This window comes from Colossoma macropomum, unplaced genomic scaffold (assembly GCF_904425465.1).
Source record: "Colossoma macropomum unplaced genomic scaffold, Colossoma_macropomum, whole genome shotgun sequence".
Classification (NCBI taxonomy): domain Eukaryota; kingdom Metazoa; phylum Chordata; class Actinopteri; order Characiformes; family Serrasalmidae; genus Colossoma; species Colossoma macropomum.
In genome coordinates this window covers 22,951,498-22,970,735 of record NW_023494795.1, presented here as the reverse complement: position 1 = coordinate 22,970,735, position 19,238 = coordinate 22,951,498, and the positions used below count along the sequence as shown (strand labels likewise).

The 19,238-nt window shown below is 40.5% G+C and overlaps 3 protein-coding genes across 4 annotated transcripts; all 3 read right to left on the bottom strand.

Moving 5' to 3' along the window:
* Positions 1-213: 213 nt before the first annotated feature.
* On the bottom strand, positions 214-3,889 carry grem1a (gremlin 1a, DAN family BMP antagonist). The gene is made up of 2 exons (XM_036582680.1): positions 3,765-3,889; positions 214-2,829 (listed from the first exon to the last, which is right to left on the bottom strand). Exon 2 carries the CDS (start codon positions 2,825-2,827, stop codon positions 2,303-2,305), a length of 525 nt encoding a protein of 174 aa, XP_036438573.1. The 5' UTR covers positions 2,828-2,829; positions 3,765-3,889; the 3' UTR covers positions 214-2,302.
* A 490-nt stretch (positions 3,890-4,379) lies between these two features.
* Positions 4,380-7,768, bottom strand: LOC118815640 (neuroendocrine protein 7B2). 2 transcript variants are annotated; one of them, XM_036581901.1, is made up of 6 exons: positions 7,670-7,768; positions 6,995-7,234; positions 5,646-5,795; positions 5,259-5,371; positions 4,796-4,849; positions 4,380-4,671 (listed from the first exon to the last, which is right to left on the bottom strand). In XM_036581901.1, exons 2-6 carry the CDS (start codon positions 7,215-7,217, stop codon positions 4,555-4,557), a joined length of 657 nt encoding a protein of 218 aa, XP_036437794.1. In that variant the 5' UTR covers positions 7,218-7,234; positions 7,670-7,768; the 3' UTR covers positions 4,380-4,554. The 2 variants fall into 2 exon arrangements, with proteins under 2 accessions (XP_036437794.1, XP_036437795.1); XM_036581902.1 differs by having other exon boundaries at positions 5,259-5,368.
* A 7,365-nt stretch (positions 7,769-15,133) lies between these two features.
* Positions 15,134-19,238, bottom strand: actc1a (actin alpha cardiac muscle 1a). The gene is made up of 9 exons (XM_036581900.1): positions 19,122-19,238; positions 17,867-18,017; positions 17,603-17,731; positions 17,240-17,350; positions 16,674-16,758; positions 16,371-16,532; positions 15,799-15,990; positions 15,479-15,660; positions 15,134-15,377 (listed from the first exon to the last, which is right to left on the bottom strand). Exons 2-9 carry the CDS (start codon positions 17,993-17,995, stop codon positions 15,234-15,236), a joined length of 1,134 nt encoding a protein of 377 aa, XP_036437793.1. The 5' UTR covers positions 17,996-18,017; positions 19,122-19,238; the 3' UTR covers positions 15,134-15,233.

Here is a 19,238-nt window from a genome sequence, read left to right as displayed (position 1 = left end):
CCTAGGGGTGGGCAGTATGACAGTATTTTATTGTTATCATGAGACATTACGCTACAGAATGCTTTACAGAGCATATAATGGATATCGTCAGTACATCAAGAACACTGACCAGCTGTATGTTTCATTACAAGGAGAACATAATAAGTCCTGTTTAATTGTATTTAGTGCAACAAAACAATGAACAAAAATCACTGTATTCAGTTTTTTTCAAAATATTTTTAAATGTGGCAATACTGGTTCTGATTTTTTCAGTTTCAGTTTATCAAATCTCAGAAATACAAAATATTATGATAGGTATCGTCTAGGGTGAACGTTTTGTGATGTTAGATTTTTGCTATATCGCCCACCCCTATGTACAGCATTTCCTCTTTAATGAACAGAATATATTATACAGTTTTGTCTCTCAATTTACCTTTGAAAGTTATTGTGTTGATATTTTATTTATGTGGAAATTACATGCAGATTCAGTAAATTTTATACATTTTCACAACATCTTAATAACGGAGCTAATATATACACAGAACAACATTATTAACCGCTCTTGTTTTTTTCCAGTGTCGACCCATTATAAAAGCTCTAGCTGTGCTAGAAGTGGCTAGATTGCTTTTTAAAATAATGCATAGATTGAACATTATCTTCAGTTTCTTCTGTGTATACAAAGAAAACCTGCATGTTATATAGTCTTCAGTTTCCTCTAGCCAGGTCCATTCACCATTATCAGATTGGATCTCGAGGACCCACAAATTATGAATGTACACAGAGAACTTTAGAACAATTGATATCTTTATTTGTAGATTTAATATATTGCATTTTTGAAATGTGTAGCTACATTTCAGACACCAAAAACATGCCACATGACATAAAGTGTCATATCTCAGAGATATGGTACATACAGTAAACTTATGAATATGGAATTTTATTTGACCTGCCTCGATGACACGCTTCTGACCGATATGTCCATTTTCATTTCTATTCATTTTGTTCATATTAAGAAAGAACGACACATCTGTTTTGTTCAATTGTTTTTTTACTTAAGAAACAAGACTGAATGCAATAAATATCTCTATATCAAAGCTTAAAATACCTTTTGATCTTTCAGTTATGAAAATACACTATGTACATAAATTAATATTTGGCAAAAAAAGCTGATTTGCAGCATTCAGCAAACTTTGTGTCCACATAGTGGAGACTGACAGGCTGTTTCACCGAATGGCTTACATGACTTTTACATGTAATAAACATCAGCCGTGCACAACAAACACAGGCAGAGTCTGTGTGGAACAGGCTAAAGTAGCAGAGGCTGTTAAAAAGCTAAAAGTGCAGACGCTGCATGCATTGCATTTCACTTGAGATAAAAGTTCTCTAACACTCTCAAAACCAATCTGTTAAAAACAATATGTGACACAAAATGTGAAAACAGTGATAAGAAGTTGTGTAGGGTAGTCTGAAGTAGTGAGCACAGGCCCCTTAGGCCCCCTTATTAAGGTAAAAACGTTCCAACAGTAATTGGTTGTAATCGCCATGTAACTCACTTTTATAGAACACCATAAAGCTTTGTTTTCAATTTGTCAGCCAGCTTGGCAAGGAGTGAGGGAGAGGTTTATTCCAATAGCTTTCTGTTTAGTATTGGCTTTCTGTGTTAAAGGAGAATTCCACCAATTTTTAAAAAAATTCTTCATCTTTCAATCATTGATTTGTACACCAAGACATTCAGAGAGGTTTGATGTAAAATGGTTCATTGTAGATAATCTTTCCCACTCAGATTTGTTTACATTGGTAGTAACAGGAACCAGGGGTCACAATGTCCACACAAATACAATAAGCCAGCTAATTTACTATCCAATTAAATTTACTATCGTCTGAGTTTTTATATGTAACAGTGATGATAGTAAAATATTGGTAAAAGTCAAACTGTGTCTTAATACCCCACCAACAAGTCTGTGCAACCTTAATGAACGGGTGATGGTGGTGTGTGTAGGACCAAATAAGTTTCGATGATGTATTTTTACAGAAATTATTTGGGCAATTTGGGTGACTACTGAGTCTTAGTGATCGTTAGCAATATTAGCCTCGCTGGTCCAGATCTAAACTACAGGAGCCAGATTTGGGCTTGGCTGATCGATACCAGGGCAGGAGGAGAAAAACTGGATAAATTAGATTTTTCACTGAACTATTTCTTTAACGCATCCCGTTTGAGAGTGAAGAGGGGGGCGCTCGCTTAGAGAAACCAGTCCACGCCCTTTGTGTCCAGCCGTGGCGTGTTTTACAGGCTGCTTTCTCGGGTGAAACCGACAAAGCAGAGCTAGTCTAGCTCTATGGAGGTGCAGCGGCACTGTTTGACGCGGCGCACGCGTTTCCTCTTGCTGCGGACTATCTGACCCGGGCACAGCAGCGTGTAGGTGACCACGGTGAAGGTCTTGGGCTTGCAGAAGGAGCAGGACTGGAAGGCGCTGTCCTCCTGGTACACGTGGCGCGGGATGTAGAAGGAGTTGCACTGGCCGTAGCAGAAGCTGTTGATGATGGTGCGCGGCAGGCAGCCCTCCTCGCGCAGCGTCTGCTTTAGCGGCTGTGTCTTGCACCAGTCACGCTTCAGGTAGTGGCGCTCCGTCACGTGTAGCGCCTCCTGGCTTGAGTCCAGCGGCTCGTCCGCGACCTGACCGCTGCTGCTGCTGCTGCTGCTGCTGCTCGCGCTCTGCTGCCCCCAGCCGGGCACAGGGGGTTTGTTGGGGTGCGGGAAGGCGCCGTGGAAGCCCGAAGAAGCCAAACACCTCAGCGGACTGCAGAGCAGACACAGAGCCGCGAGGACCACCGGAGCACCGCCAGCCATGACTTACAAGAGAAGAAAGAAACACTTTAACAACAACATAAATAATAATAACAATAAAAACTACTATTAATAATAATTATTATTTATTCTTATTATACACCCTGTCATTGAAACAGAGTATAATAAGAACGATACTACTACAACTTTTATTTTTACGATAAATGCTAATAATTATTACAATTCTTTCTTAAAAACAGAAAGAATGTCACAATGATAATATTATTTTACTACTGCCTCTAACAATAATTGTAACACCTCATCCATTCATAGGAAAAGAACGTCTTTTAATAATCTTAATACTTCTGCTGCGACTAGCAGTAGTAGTACTAACAGTAATAATAGCAATAGTAATATTTATAAAACTTCTTTCATAGGAAAAGAAATACTGTCTTTAACACTTTAGAAGTGAAGCTGGGCACTGGCTTCACACACAGGTTTGTATTCCTCTCTTTGTAGGATTTCCCCATCGTCTTCTATGTGACTTGCTAAATGCCGCTGTGCTAGACCACCTAACCCACCATAACCTTAACCTCATAAACCAAAAGAGATTTTTAGGCTACCTTTTATTACAAAAGCTGCTTTTTCAAAGTGTCAAGGGTCATTTAGTTCATGGGGACCAGTCTAATCTCACCACGACGTCAACATGTTAATTTGGTCCCCACAAAGGGCTAAATACTAAATAAAAATCTAGACGCATATTTTAGTCTGTGTCGAGAAAAGTTGGCGAATCTACAGGTGTGAGAAAACCAAACGGTACCAACACGTACAATGACTCTCCTTCACTGTGCATTTTAGTTAGTCTATCAGGGCTAATTTTCGAGTCCCTCCAGTTTCTGTATTCTTTTTCTGCTTTCACGGAGAGTATAATGAAAAAGGTTGTCCACTTTTTAAAAACACTGATATTCTCTCCATATGAACAGTGCAGTGGTTCTCTTACCGTGTAAATTGCCAGATGTCGCCTTTCCGAGTGAAGTCCCAGTTACATTGGGTTTACTGTAATACGAAGCCTTGGAAAATGTAGGCGAACGGAAAGCAGACTGATTCAAAATCCAGAACTCGAGACAGAGCGTGTGGAACATCCTTTAAGTGGATGGGGCAGGATGATGGCAGTCCACCACGCCCCCAACTCAACAAGACAACACCATAGGGGATTTCAGAGGTTCAGAGTGATCATTTTGTGGCTAAACTTCCCAAAACACTGAAGCTGATGGAAGTGGCTGGCTGGCAGCACGTTGCCCTCTTCTGTATGCAAGAACCTCCAACCCACGATATAATGAACACAGCATAAATGTCCTAAAACTGCTTGAAACAGAGTGGTTTCTCAAGAAAACATTATTGTGAATTATGTTATTGTGCTGTTTAACTCCACAATTGGGTAGAACAGTGGTGCCCCCAAAGTGTAACAACTGGGAGACCATAACAGTGAGAATACTGAAAAGTCAACAAATTCTCCAAGCCAAAATCTGAGCACTTTGTAAGGTGAACAGAACTGGCTTATAAATCCCCGTCTAGCATGACATGCAGGACTGAGAAAAGATACACATCAAAAACGTGCACATGAACATATACTTTTTATTTTACTCTTCAAAGCAAAAACTATGATAAGGAACAATTTAAATAATCACCACTGTCATCATTTCCATCACATCTGATGGTCTAGGTTTAGTGGTTGTAATTATGATGAAGTACCACAATTCCACTATACAGCTGTCTATATAATACAAGGCTCAGGGCATGATATTGCTTGTTGCCGTTTCCATTTCTTCCTCCTCTGGGAAATGTGGCACAGACTTCTTGGCCACTACATTGTCCAGTCTCTGTCCCATCAGATATGGGTTGGTGCTCTGAAACAAAAGACTAGGTTGTCCATAAATGGTTTTCACTGACATAAGACAAACACAAACTGTCTTGTAATTCACATCCCACATTCTGGACAGAAATATACTTAAATCTCAAATCTCAACACACCCTTTTTCTTCTTTTTGGACCTCCCTTCAGTTTCTGATACAACATTTCCTTATTCTGCGGAAAACAAAGAGGGTAGAACAATTATTTTTCATTTTACATTGATTTTCTCCTTTAAATTTTACTTTAGACTGGAAGAAAATGTTCCATAAAAGGTAAAACATGAAAATATTTGACAAAGACAAATCGGTATAAGAAGTATGCAAAATGTTCTATATTGCTCATAATACTGGAATGAAATTTCCACTCCCATTCCCAAACTAATAAAAAACAGATTTGAGAGGACATCAAGAGAAAAAGCAGATTAACTTTAAAAATAATTACAGCACTGCTGGTCTCACTCCACGTACTCCGCTCCAGCATGTAGTGAGCTCCAGTAAGTGTTTCTCTTTGGCACCGATGTATAAAAAAAAAAAACAACAACCGTATCCTAGACTGAAAAATCTGATCCCATATCAAAACTCACCCACTTGGCCAGCGTGGGGTAATCATGCTCTGGATCGAAGAGGTGCTGGTGTTTCTGAAACTCGCGGCTGAACTCGGCTGTGTCTGGTGAATTCTCCAAACAGCCATCAGCTGCTAACAACACAGCATTTTCCATGTTTTATCTGAGAGTAGCACTGAATGTATAGACATACACACATTGACGTACTGGATTCTAATTAGTCCTCTTAGAAAATGTGATCTAATTTATCTCCACTTATTCTGATTGCATCACAGACAAACAAAGCTAAATGCAGCATAATAAAAATGCAAAATACCTTCTTTGGCTTCATATGGTTGATATAATAAAAGCAGAAATGATAAGTATAATAATGTAGCAAGAGATAAGATTTCTGAACTAATTATGTACCAGTTTTTCCCAGAGGGCAGGGGTTTGGAGGGTCAGGATAGCCATGATCTTCACTGAAGTCTTTTGGAACATTGTCTCCAGTCAGTTCTGCCACTATGTTGGGGATGTTCCCATAAGGTCCAAGATGCTGAAGCCCCTCATGAGCACCACCTAGTGGACATGCACTCACATTACCCAAAATGCAGACCTAATTTGCAATGTTTATTATCAAAGACAGACACTGCTCCTTCCAAAACATTCAGTTAGTGGGGCAAAATTTAAAATTCAATTATGACAGTTTTCTTGTCAAACAGCCTTGGATATACTACACTTGCCTAAAATCGGGGCAGTTGTGTTAGATACTATTTTAAATACTATTAATTAATAATACATTTAATAGTACACACTCTGTCCAAAGGTTTGTAGACACCTGCTCATCCAATCTTTCTTCTGAAATCAAGGGTATTAATAGGGAGTTCAGTGACAGCCTCTACTCTTCTGGGAACGATTTACACCAGATCAGAGGAGACATTTACATTTACGGTATTTAGCAGACACTCTTATCCAGAGTGACTTACAATTTTATCATTTTACACAGGCGAAGGTAGTATTAGGAGTCTTGCCCAAGGACTCTCATTGGTATAGTGCAGGGTGCTTACCCAGGCAGGGGACTGAAGCCCAGGCTACAGTGCAGAGGTGTTACCCACTACACTACACCAACCAATGGTGGCCAATTGCAAAGGGGCCAGTGTGGCTGCAGGTTTTCATTCAAATAAAGCAAGGGCATGCATGAGAGACCAACTGACAAAACAAGTCAAATCAGGTGTGCTCCAGCCTGCTTGGAATGAAAACCTGCAGCCACGCCGGCCCCTTACAAATTAAATTCAATACCCCTGCAAAGATGCTGGAACAATGCTGTGAGGACTTGATTGCATTCAGTCACAAGATGATGTTGGATGATAGCTCTCCATCACTCCAGAGATCGCAGTTCCACTGCTCCACGGCCCAATGCTGAGGGGCTTTACACCCCTCTAGCCAACAACTGGTACTGAACATGGTTTTGTATGAAGATTTTACAACCTGTGTGTAGTTGGACTCCTGTGTCAGCAACGAACCCAGCTGAATTCACAAATTAAAGGGGTGTTTAGACACATTTGGACTGAGTGTATTAAACAGTAATATTACTAATCAAATATCACTAATCAAAATTATAATATACTGATAAATGTGACAACTATACATTAGAAAATATTAAAATGTCATTTAAAATATACTATGATATTTTTGCTTTTCATCATTTTAGATCTATGATTTCTGATCCTGAATATGAATTACATGGTTTATAATCTCCATTAAATGATTCTTCTCACCCTGGATGCTGAGAGGACCCACTATATTAGTGGCCTGATGCGCCGGATACTCCACCCTGGGCCGAGCGATGCCCAGCTCCTCCATCACGCCGTGCAGCAGGCGCTGGATGTCGGCCTCGGACACCTGATCGGCCGTGCGGGGGCTGCGGCCGCACACGATGGCGGTCAAACTGACCAAGAGACCCAGAGCGACCGAGTGTGACATCCTGGCAGCCAGAGCCATCGCTGGGGCTCACTGCACTGAGCAGTGAAAGAAAAACGACAGAAAATGTTCGACATGCTGATTTTGCTGGGCTGATAAACAAGACCTGCTATTTTCACAAGATGTCTCGGTGGGCTAACCTAACCTACCTGGAGACAGCAACAAGGCGCACACACTGGACTACAGCCTGTTTATAGTATTTCGACAATGTAAACAATAAATTGCCTTCATTTTTGTACAAAAATATGAAGCAGGTGGGTAAACTGAAAAGGTGTACATCGCTGTTTTACGATATCATCTAGATATCCATCCTCAGCTCCGCCATTAGCAAACAGAGGCTGGATGAGCTGCTGCAGATACACACCGCGCCGTCTGCCTGCGTCATCCTTATTTTTTATCTTGAAGAAAAATGTGACTACGATGGCAATAAATAATACAAATCTGATCTAATACAGGGAAAACGACAATCTTACCACGTATTGTGTTTGTTTGGAAGAGAAGAGGCTGGCAGGCTCAGGATGCTGATCCTCCAGCACGGTTCATCTACACTAGGGCTGCGAGTCGATCCTCCGAATCCAGGCTTTGGGAATCGAGAGTCGACTCCAAAGCTTTGGACTCGGTTCCACACAGAGACGTTCAAGAGTGAGACATTCTTCTGTCGACCTGACTGAGAAACGTGTCCTTCCACAAATGCACATATATACTCCAACTGTATTTTACTTGAAATATTTAGAAAACAAAGTAAAATTCAGAAGTTCATTTGTAACAAAAATGAACACACATCGCCAGTGCTGACGCATCTAACCTGACCGGAGATCCATGTACAGTTTAGCTAGCACCCGGTAGTCAGCTAAGTTAATTGAGCCAACATTAACTCTGCAAATTCTCTTGTCCAATATAACGAATAATTAATATTATACTAATGTCAGATGTTCTTCTTAGATCATTGTGTTGAATCGACTCATTCACTTTGAATCAGAAAAGCAGTCGACTCCACAATTTCTGGAATCGAACAGCCCTACGGAGCGCTCTGCTATTCTAAACTAACCAGGATTGCCTACTGGATAACCTCTATAACTTGCCATGCTTTTATTAGTACATGGCATCCATATATACCTGTTTGAACAGAATTTACACAGCACACTGTAATTAAGATCTGTCTATTTTAATTTTTTTCCTTCAAAAAAATATTTTAAACAAAAGGTGCTTGGATATTATATCACATTTAACATGCAATGCTGAGCAAACAATAAAGTCACTGACATACAAAAAAGCTGTGTTCCCCATCTATTTCAGCAAACCTCAACCTAACTATAGCCTAACCATATTTAAGATTATGTTTGTTTATGATGGCCTTCATAATAAAAATGAAATCCAAATACACAGCTTTCAACATCAAAACATCAACAGACATCATTATATATATATCATTAAAATGACACAACGCATTTTCTGCACCCTCTTAGTGGGCTCTATACGTTAAACACATGCATAAATGATGTTATAAGTCTGGTTCTGATTCTTAGTTTTTAAGTCAATACACTGTTCTACTTTATGATATACCTTATAGGTCATATTCAAGAATTCAGTCTGGTGAAACGAAAACTACATTCACAGTTTGATGGCTGAACACTGATCATTTTGCCTCTCTCATACGAGAGTTGATCCGTTTCACATATTGGTAAACAGGGGTGCGCTGAAACTTAAGGGGAGGCCGAATCACTTTAGGCCCCATTGGCTTTACCTGAAGCTTGTCAAATTTTTCAACATGATCCACCACCCTCACTTTGGAAGTCCTTGGTGTTGCTGTATTCAATGGTTTAGAGCCACTCAGTTCCATCAGACGAACTCCACAAGTATTCTGTAGGCTATCTGCATCGCCCTCAAGTGCTACCAGTGGGCTTGAGGAAGAAGAGAGTAAATTAAATTTGCTGGTCAATTTCCCCAAACACTTAGAATCTGAGCATTTCACATGAAGGATAGATTCCTTTTCTCTGTTTGCTTGTCTTTGCTCAGCAGCAACAACTGGAGTGCTTTGTTCCTCCAGGTTTAAGTGGTGCTATTGTCTTTAATCACATTATTTTCCAAACATGTGGAGGTACTATTTGAATTGCACAGTGGAGGAGAGAACTCATCCTGAGTAAGAAACTGCTGGTCTTCTGGACCGACTGTGGCTGGGGTGCAGAAAAGGGTCCTGAAGACACTTCTGATGGCTTGCGGTTTGTTAGAGACAGACTCTAGTTTAGGATATTGCTTCTTCAGACAAAGGCCAACAGGTGTGTCCTGGTAGGGCTGAAGCCAGCATGAAGCCACAGGGGACTCTGGAGGGGTCTTGTCTCTTGGACTTGATGTAACACAACCAAAAGTGTTGGATATAGCTCTATCAGAAACAGAGAGGTCAATATTCATCAAGCTTTCCATATAAAACCCCTACTTGTGACCTATTACTGTCAAAGACAAAGAAATACTTCAAAAGTCTACTGAAGTTATCCACAGGAGAAACAGGTTATTACATGGAGCACTTGGCCAGCACACAACTAAATTATGTCCAAAAGTTTGCAAAAATTTGTTTGTCCAAGTCTTCCTCTAAAATAAAGGGTATTAATAGGGAGTTTGTCCTTTTTTAGCTACAGTAACAGCCTCTACTGCTCTGGGAAGGCTTTATACTAGATGCTGGAATATTACTGTGAGGATTTGACTGCATTCACCACAAGAGCATTGGTGTACTGATGTTGGATGATTAGTCCTGGATCACAAACGCCACTCCAACTTATCCTAAAGGTACTACAAGGAGCTTCATCGCTCCAGAAAACACAGGCTTTTTCACACAATCCACCTCTGTGTGGCGTGAGTAGCTCAGAATGTCCTGCTTTTTATTTTGGCACCCATGTTAAGAGGTCACAACATTTACACAGCTGGCTTGAAGAGTGTGGCATTACATCCTAGACGTGTCTCCAAAGCAGCAGCATTTAGAAAATTGGCAATCTTTATTTTTTCCTGTGTACCACACACGCCATGCAGCAAGACACAGTCAATTGAACAAACAAAATATTAGCTGAACAATTTGTGCTTTATTCAATTTTTCATCTACCAGACTTGAAACGATTGCCCAATCAGTCAGAAAGCTGTCAAGTGTAAGCAAACGTACTTAAGTATAAAAAGTGTATTCTCTCTTGTGAACTTTATTTTACTGAGAAAAATAACCAATTTAACCATCTACCCATTTAGAGAAAGGATGTCTGTAGAAGCTTGCTGTACCATTTCACAGCACAAACACTGTGAATGACCGATGCATGCAAGTGGTCACATAGCCACCTCGCTCAGGTAACACGGTAGTATGTGTGAAACAGGCCTTAGGCTTACGTACAGCTGCTCCTGAGTGTCCCATATGTTTGCCAACACTTTCTACAGAGATTATAAAAGCTGTGCACATCTGAACACCTTGAACTACCGCCCCCCCTTACAAATAATACTGTATCTCCTCTATACAACTTTAAGTAATGTGTGATGCAGAGAGAAAATAAGACTGTGGTATCACACCTACCTTTTCACATTTTTACACACCCTTCCACAGGTTCCTCTTTGGGCTGATTTGTTAAATTGCCTGTTTAAGACAGCAGGAGGACTTGAATCTTGTTCCTCTACAGAGAAAACATATTCCAATTCAGTATCCAAGCACTCTCTGTAAATAACTATATTAGCCAAAAAGTACTCCATACAGCATAATATATTTACTTGAGGAAGAATTGTAACAACAGCCGAACAAAACACTTGGCAGCATTCCTAAACTTCTTCTGAAAAACTTCTGCTTCCTGCAGGAAAATTCATCACCAGCACCATCGGACAGAATCCTCTCCTTTAGGTTTGGAGTCCCAGCTGCGCTTAATGACAGGACTGCAGACAGTCAGGCACAATATTAGGAGAGGGCTGCTAGTTGTAACTTGACAGAAGAATCACAAATCAGATTTTGGCTCATTTGCACTACCTTCTGAAGGTCTCCTTCCTTTGCTCTTCCACCCAAAGTGAGGGTCTGTCTCATACGGTGGATGGGAGTCCACTACAGTAAGTTCGTTCTCAACAATAGTGTCAGGAACCAGACCTTTTGAAAAAAAAAGTTTACCACTATTACTCATATTTAGCTCTGACTGGTCTGAGAAACCACTATGACATACCAAAAGTGTGCGCATTTTCGATGAGGGTGCAAATAACAGCAATATGAAGTCTGTGGCGCACATCATTCCATTCAGGAGTACTGTGCATGTGAAAGAGGTTTGGAGTAAGGACCACTGACAGGTTGTAGCTGTCCATTTTATTCTCAGAAGCCCTAAAAGATAAAAAAAAGAGTAAACACTGGATTTAAAGAATTCAAAATTATTTTTCCAAGCCAAATATCCGGCAAAAAGGAAGCAAAAAGTTAACCCTTGTGCATCATGTAGCTTTTCTTGATGGTAGCATACCTGAGGCCACATACCTTAGAGAGACCTTCTTGAGGAAAATGAAGAAAAAGTGGAGAGTAGATGAGTTAATCTCAGGCAGAAGGCAGGACACAAGCTGAGTGGCTGCACGCCGCTCTTCTTCAGTGGGCAGCCGCTGAGCACTTGTGAAGGCCTGGAGCAAACCTGTGGGAAGAACTGGGCTCGGAAGCTCGTAGAAGAACTGCTTCACCAGGCTGGCCACATCACATGGCAGGGCGGTGGATAAACAGTCTTCTCCTTTGTCAAGCCTTGCCTATTGGAAGATTAGAAATGTGTACATTTCTCTCTAGGCTTCTTTAGTTTTGGCTACAATGTACAAAAATGCTCTGTTACTCACTCTTAAAGCCTTCAGACGCACAACAGAGCCGGATTTTCTGAACAGGCCCTCAGAGCCAACATGATTCAACAGATGCTTACAAGAATCTACTAAGAAACTAGTAAAAAACAAAAAAATAAGTGACAGTACAATAAAAACCCATCATACTGCTATGTGACCTGAATAACATTCTAGTTTAAGTAGTGTCAGTGCTCTGCAATGGACTTACCATGGTACCAAACCATAACCAGCTATGTTCCTCATATGCAAGTGATGCAGAGGCACACCAAACACCTTGACCTGAAAAAAGGAGTGGAAAGACACATTTGTTCTAACAGTTTAATTAACCTTCTTTTCCTATCTATGTTACCGGATCTGTTATGTGGGTCCACATGCTTAGCCTGCTCCGCCAATGTATTTAGTGAGACTATGGACTACAGATCAGGCCAAATCAAGACCAGCAGATAGCAAAGGTGAGAGCTCATGTAAATACACCGGATAAACAAACTCAGCCTTCCATGTCATGCTTTTAGGTATCCCTATGCTGTATGACTGTGGGGTCTACTTACCTGTGGAGATGCCGATGTCTTCCATGTTTTCCTGCTTTCAAACCTTTCAGAAATCCTCTTCTTCTTGAGGTGAATTCCGTATACTGAACGCAGGCGCCTCAACACAGCTACTCGCAGCACATTTTTGTCGGGGGTTTTCATTTCGTATCGCACTTTATTTTGTATTTCTTTCTCTTCTCGAATAAAATATGAAGCAAATATCACCCACAGCAGACATTTAACTAGCTAACGCTGCCGTGTTGCAGTTAGCAGTTATTCGCTCTTAATGCTAGGGCAAACTACCTAATTAACGTGGTGTTCACGTGATCATAAGGGCGTGGTCTCTTCTGTAGGGAGACGGTTACGTTCACAATGCTTCACTCGTTTCGTTCCTCTCTAAGCGCTAACTATAAAAATACAGGTAAACACTTCACTACCTAGGGAGTCAAAACAAGAAGACTAGCTAGAGTACTAGATGTCGGTAGTCGTCAGTAACCGAGCAACGAACAACAGAATAACCGAAGCCAAACGTTATGGTTAGCGAGCAGAAACACAGTAGCTAACTAGCATAAATGAGCAAACGATCATTTATGTCCTTCAAGGTTAAAAAATCAGCATGTTGTCAATTCAGCTTAAGTAACTCATGTTAAAGGGACAGCCAACAATTAAGAAGTTGTGATCACTGTATCAGTTGTAAATATGCTTAGGTGCATCGTAGTGCGGCAGTAGTCTCTAAAGTATGGAAATCCAGAGAGGCCATGAGGTAGTTACAATTCTCTGGATTGTTATCTTGAGATCACAACTTAATTATAAAATTAAGTTGTGATCTCAAGATAACAATCAAAATATAAAAATTCTGATAACAATAACAAGATAACAATCACAAATAAAAAATTCTGATATTGATAACAATAACAATCAGAAAATATCACTTTAGTATGGAAGTGCTTGAAACTGAGTGATTTAAGTAAGTGATAGTATAAGTGCTATTTTCTGGTTTAAAGACTATGAAACCCCTTCTGATGATTTACTTAAGGTTGGGAGAAACTTGGAAAACTAGAGCAACGTCAAAACAGATACTACAATACCACACATACTACACTAATGAATGGATTTATACTGGTGGTGTACTATTTTTCACACACTTAGTGTGGTAGTACACGGTTTTAGGTGCAGGAACTGCTTTGGGGTGGATTCTCAGTAGGCAGGCTGTTTTGAATTTTCTTTTCTTTTCTCTTTTTTTCACTGGTGATTGAAGAAAGATGGCAGATAGCTAATGTTGCTGCTAGGAAGCCAAATATCTAGCCATATAACTATAATAACTACCTGGGGCAGATTTAGTGATTCTGGGACAAAAAACAGGAATTCGGCCTCATGGTTACACACACTTTGGCAAGTGAAATCATGTTTAATGCAGTGTATATATTTAATATTTCTTATTTTGAGATTGTTCTAACATTTTTCACTTATTATAAGTATTTTATTTGGTGAAATGATATCTCTATTTTGGCAGCTCATTTTGATTGTTTTCAGAAATAGTGCTTAAAACGAGCAAAATTATTTGCCAATATAGTGAGATAGTTGGGTACAGAGCAGATTTAAAGTAATCGGTAGAGAGATGGTTACCTTTTCAGAGAAGTAATAAGTAGCGTAATCCCATTGTTATCTTGTAAAGGATTACTTCTTTACACTGAAGTTCTCTGTGCTAACATTAATGCTAACATTTTCCCTCTCAACAACTAAAACGCAGTTATGCAGTTGTGTCATCATGTACAGCATGGATTATTATTCCATTTTAACCATGAACAGAGGCATGGGGTGGCATTTCCATTCATAAATAATGACTACAATTTTTCAAAATGTATGTATATTTTGATATAGTTTTTTAACATCAACACATGCAGTAACTTGTATTTCATGGGGCCCTTTAATACCAGCACTAACACTGCTTGTAAAGAAAAATGATAGCCAATTACATTTGCATAAGAAGCTGACATCTTCTGCCATCTTCAGACCACTTGACAGATGGTGACCCATCTTCTGCTCCTCTATTACCATTACAATAATTTATTGCATTTTTTCAATTGCTTTATTGTATTGTGTGCATTATGTTTGCAGTGTATCACGAGTCTTAGACAGCTACAAGGATATACAAGGATACAAGGATTCATTTAAATACCACTACAAAATAATTTAATTAAATGAACAGTTTGTAAGCACTAAGACTTTTTAGGCCTTAAAGGCTATGAAGTAGTTTGAGATTTAAAATTCTCTTTTAAATTTACTTCCACATCAACTAGTGGGCAAAGGATATAGATGGCTGTCACTCAATGTATTGTAACAGCTCTGATACATGGCATTTCTTCAAATTGTAAATACTACTAACTAAGCTTTACAAGCTGTTATGGGTTAAAGATAAGTTCACTGCAAACATGTTTATTTTATAAATGCAACTGTGAAGATCGAGGTAAAAGGCTGAGTTTAGGTGGGGAGAAATTAAAGCCATTCCTTAAATTTCATACGTTTTTGTATGCATCTCTTGCAGTCATCCTTTAATGCCTTCTCATAAACAAAAGAGACAGAGAGATTTGAGTACTGTTACAGGAAACTATTTTTATTACAACAGTACATGTATATACAGTAAACGGAACGGTACAAATGCAGACAGAAAGGTAGTTGGATTGGTGGGATAGGATGTTTAGAAGCACTTCCTGTGGACAATGGAGGGGCCTGCCTCATCGTATTCCTGCTTGCTGATCCACATCTGCTGGAAGGTGGACAGGGAAGCCAGGATGGAGCCACCGATCCAGACGGAGTACTTACGCTCAGGGGGAGCAATGATCTGGATACAAGGAGAGAAATTATCAGAGAGGGCGCGAAACAGGCATAAGATTCACACCGCTCATTTGAAGTGTGGCTTCATTAATCTGCTTGGCCTCTTACCTTGATCTTCATGGTGCTGGGGGCCAGAGCAGTGATCTCCTTCTGCATACGGTCAGCAATACCAGGGTACATGGTGGTACCACCAGACAGGACGTTGTTGGCGTACAGATCCTTGCGGATGTCAATGTCGCACTTCATGATGCTGTTGTATGCGGTCTCATGGATACCAGCAGACTCCATACCTATGAGCGTAGACCAACAGAGAAAAGCACATCAGTGATGCATGTAATTAACCATGTCTGATAATATATAGAATATTGGCCACACCAACAGCAGGCCACAGTCTGATGAAGTAAGTTTCATGGTCAGGCAAGACGCACCAATGAAGGAAGGCTGGAAGAGGGTCTCAGGGCAGCGGAAACGTTCATTGCCAATGGTGATGACCTGGCCGTCAGGCAACTCATAGGACTTCTCCAGGGAGGAGGAAGAGGCAGCGGTGGCCATCTCATTCTCAAAGTCCAGAGCCACGTAGCAAAGCTTCTCCTTGATGTCACGCACGATTTCACGCTCAGCTATGGAAACATGTGTCAATGAGTTACTTCACAGGCTCTGTACATGAAGACAGCATTTCTGTCTCTTAATAATTAAGCTTTTTTGAAGTTTTCTACTGGACATTCCTTCTAAATAGTTTAGAACTAAAGTTAATTTTAAAAAGCTAGGTATGTAATTCATATGTCCCTATGGTTTGCTTAAAGAGGCATTCTGACCTAAAACTAGCATGTAGCACTAGCATTTAGCATTTAATACTGAACTGTCACTGTCTGGCACACTAAAAGGATGGGTAGCCATGTTTGCAACAGATGAAAAACGTCTACTTTGGCCAGAGTGCCCCTTTAATCTGAAGAGAATTGTATGGGTGTTGTAAAGGCCTGTTACTCTTTTCTGTACTCACCAGTGGTCACAAAAGAGTAGCCACGCTCAGTCAGGATCTTCATCAGGTAGTCAGTCAGGTCACGACCGGCCAGATCCAGACGCATGATGGCGTGAGGGAGAGCATAACCCTCATAGATGGGGACGTTGTGGGTCACACCATCACCGGAGTCCAGCACAATACCTGTGAAGCAGCAGCACAGGAGAGTGTAAAGTTGGGCTCATATGAGCAGTACAAACGTCATGTAAATACAATCAGATTCTGTATGAAGTACAACCAGGTTTATGATTGAATGTAAGCGTTTCAGTTTTGAGGGATACTGACCGGTGGTACGGCCAGAGGCGTACAGGGACAGCACAGCCTGGATGGCCACATACATAGCAGGGACGTTGAAGGTCTCAAACATGATCTACAAGAAACAGGAGGCCAGTCATTTTCAGTACTGTCAACAGTGAACAATTAGAGTGTAAAGTTCGTATTACAAATGACGATTTGTAATTGTTATTATGATAAATCACATCATAATATGCTTCTCTGAGTCAATTATGGATATTGTCTGTACTTCTAGAACATCGAGCAACTGCATGTACCATAAACAGATTGGCTTAATAAGCTTATTTTATTAAATGTTTATAATTTGTTTATTTTTCCTTCTTGTTCCTTCTCAAACAGTTTATCTTTGCAAACATTGAATTATCAAAAAGTACTCCTGTGTTTTTTAGTAGTTTTAGTCTGTTTTACATGTAGCACTGCTTTTGCATTTTGTCCAGTTAAATCTTAGAAAGATAAAACATTATATTATAAATTGTTTTATTGTGAAAGTGCCTTGAAGTATGTCTTTGCCATTCTGTCCACCCTTAGTTTAGCATACCCTGGAGGTCTATTCTCACCTGGGTCATCTTCTCCCTGTTGGCCTTGGGGTTGAGGGGGGCCTCAGTGAGCAGAGTGGGGTGCTCCTCAGGGGCCACACGCAGCTCATTGTAGAAGGTGTGGTGCCAGATCTGAAAAAGGGAAACAAGAAAGGAAGAAAGAGTGTCAGAAACCTTGCAATTCATTTGGCTAAAGCTGACAGACTGGTTCATGTAGTCTGGTTTGCAATTCTTCTTAGGAAGCAGTTATTTTTGAGATAATGCATCAAAACTATCAACAGCCTATACAGACTGTAGTGGAACTAACATTGCTATTTGTAATTTATAAAATAATTAGTATGTGTGTTCATATTGATGTTCTAGAGGTCTTTGAGTCATCGGTACCTTCTCCATATCGTCCCAGTTGGTGATGATGCCGTGCTCAATGGGGTACTTCAGAGTAAGGATACCCCTCTTGCTCTGGGCCTCGTCTCCCACATAGCTGTCCTTCTGACCCATACCCACCATCACACCCTGTTGTGGAAAGGTTACACATCAGAAATCATGGAGCATTTTGCTGGGTGATTAGTGCAGACAAGTTTGTGTTAAAATGTTCTCCATTAAATTTGAACAAAATTGTGGTCTTATATTGAGCCGTTGCTGGCCTACCTGGTGACGGGGCCTTCCAACAATGGAAGGGAAGACAGCACGGGGAGCGTCATCACCGGCAAATCCAGCCTTGACCAAGCCAGAGCCATTGTCACACACAAGGGCGGTGGTCTCGTCGTCGTCACACATGATTGGTCTGTTCTGGGATGGTCTTTAAAGCAAAAAAGATAAAATTAAAATATGCTTATAGCAAATGGTGGAGGACAAGCAAAAATTGCTACAGTTCTTTTAGCATAACTTTCTTTGCTGACCCTGGCTATGCATGAATACAATGACCAAATTAGTTGAATATATTTTTATAGTGCAAATGTTGTAGGGCAACTTAAAAATACAAGGCTTAAAATGTACTAAATGTCTAAAGAAGTCAGCTATTGTTCAAGCAGTCACGACAATGGCAGCCTACTGTAGAATTCACAGTATGCAGTGAGCTATGACTTTAGTCCAGAACAATAAGGCCAAAAAGGGGCATAGCACAGTCCCCCAGAGCAGAATGCTATTTTTGGCATTAGCTCCTGTAATTCCCCCTACTAAGCCCCCTATCTAAAGTTATTTCACAGCTGAAGGAGTTTGTCGCTTGACAAGTGACAGCAGGCCCCTGGCTCAGCTGTCCACACATACTAACTCATGTGCTGTACTACTGCTGCCATTGACAAATTCTTTCACTCAAATCCTCAATAGTAATAAGGCCCAGACTTCTGGCAGAGCTGAACTGTAACTCAGCCACTAAAGTACAAGACAATGTTTACATATTTAGCCTGAATAGCAGAGCTGCTAGTCAGTAAGACATCACTTCTAGAGTCTACAGATTCATCTTTCTTTCCTGACCCCTCTTTTTCTACTGTTTGCTTCTTATAGAAGACCATTTCCCCACAGAACACTACTAGACTTTATACAGTTTTAACAATAAATGTTCCTGGCTTGGTTCTTGGCTTGGATGCACAGTACAGAAAAAAACCTCTAATTGTTATAAAACCTTATGCTGAGGTTGTTCAAGTTTCTCCATGTTTGTACATCTCATCTTCAAAGAACCATCCATTGAAAGCTTCTTTAGGGAACCAAAAGTGGTTCCTCTATGGCATCAGTCCAAAGAACCATTGCACCAGTGTGCATAGAGAGACCGACAAAAGGCCTAACTTGTAAGTCAGAGTGTTCTTCCCATGTAGATGAGTTTAGCATCCTAACACTGTAGAAAACCCTGTTCAGCTCTCTCTTCCTGCAGCAGTCCATGGAAATAAAGTCAGTAGAAGGCACTCACCAAGTTGTACCGCAAGACTGGAGATTCCACTGGGACAAAGGGTGAGGGTTAGGGATGCCCCTTAAATATGACGGTAGGCAGAGGGCTGGGGGCTAGAGGCGGGCTCAGGGGTTCACA

What these genes read in the sequence shown, in the direction of transcription:
- actc1a (XM_036581900.1), bottom strand. Translation starts at nt 17,995, where the DNA reads ATGTGTGACGACGACGAGACCACCGCCCTTGTGTGTGACAATGGCTCT. An exon ending in ACTGGGACGATATGGAGAAG is followed by an intron (nt 17,351 to 17,602) that starts GTACCGATGACT and finishes TCCCTTTTTCAG; the next exon opens with ATCTGGCACCACACCTTCTA. An exon ending in CTTCCAGCCTTCCTTCATTG is followed by an intron (nt 15,661 to 15,798) that starts GTGCGTCTTGCC and finishes CTACGCTCATAG; the next exon opens with GTATGGAGTCTGCTGGTATC.
- grem1a (XM_036582680.1), bottom strand. Translation starts at nt 2,827, where the DNA reads ATGGCTGGCGGTGCTCCGGTGGTCCTCGCGGCTCTGTGTCTGCTCTGC.
- LOC118815640 (XM_036581901.1), bottom strand. Translation starts at nt 7,217, where the DNA reads ATGGCTCTGGCTGCCAGGATGTCACACTCGGTCGCTCTGGGTCTCTTG. An exon ending in GGGTCCTCTCAGCATCCAGG is followed by an intron (nt 5,796 to 6,994) that starts GTGAGAAGAATC and finishes CATGTCCACTAG; the next exon opens with GTGGTGCTCATGAGGGGCTT. An exon ending in CTGCCCTCTGGGAAAAACTG is followed by an intron (nt 5,372 to 5,645) that starts GTACATAATTAG and finishes CTGTGTTGTTAG; the next exon opens with CAGCTGATGGCTGTTTGGAG.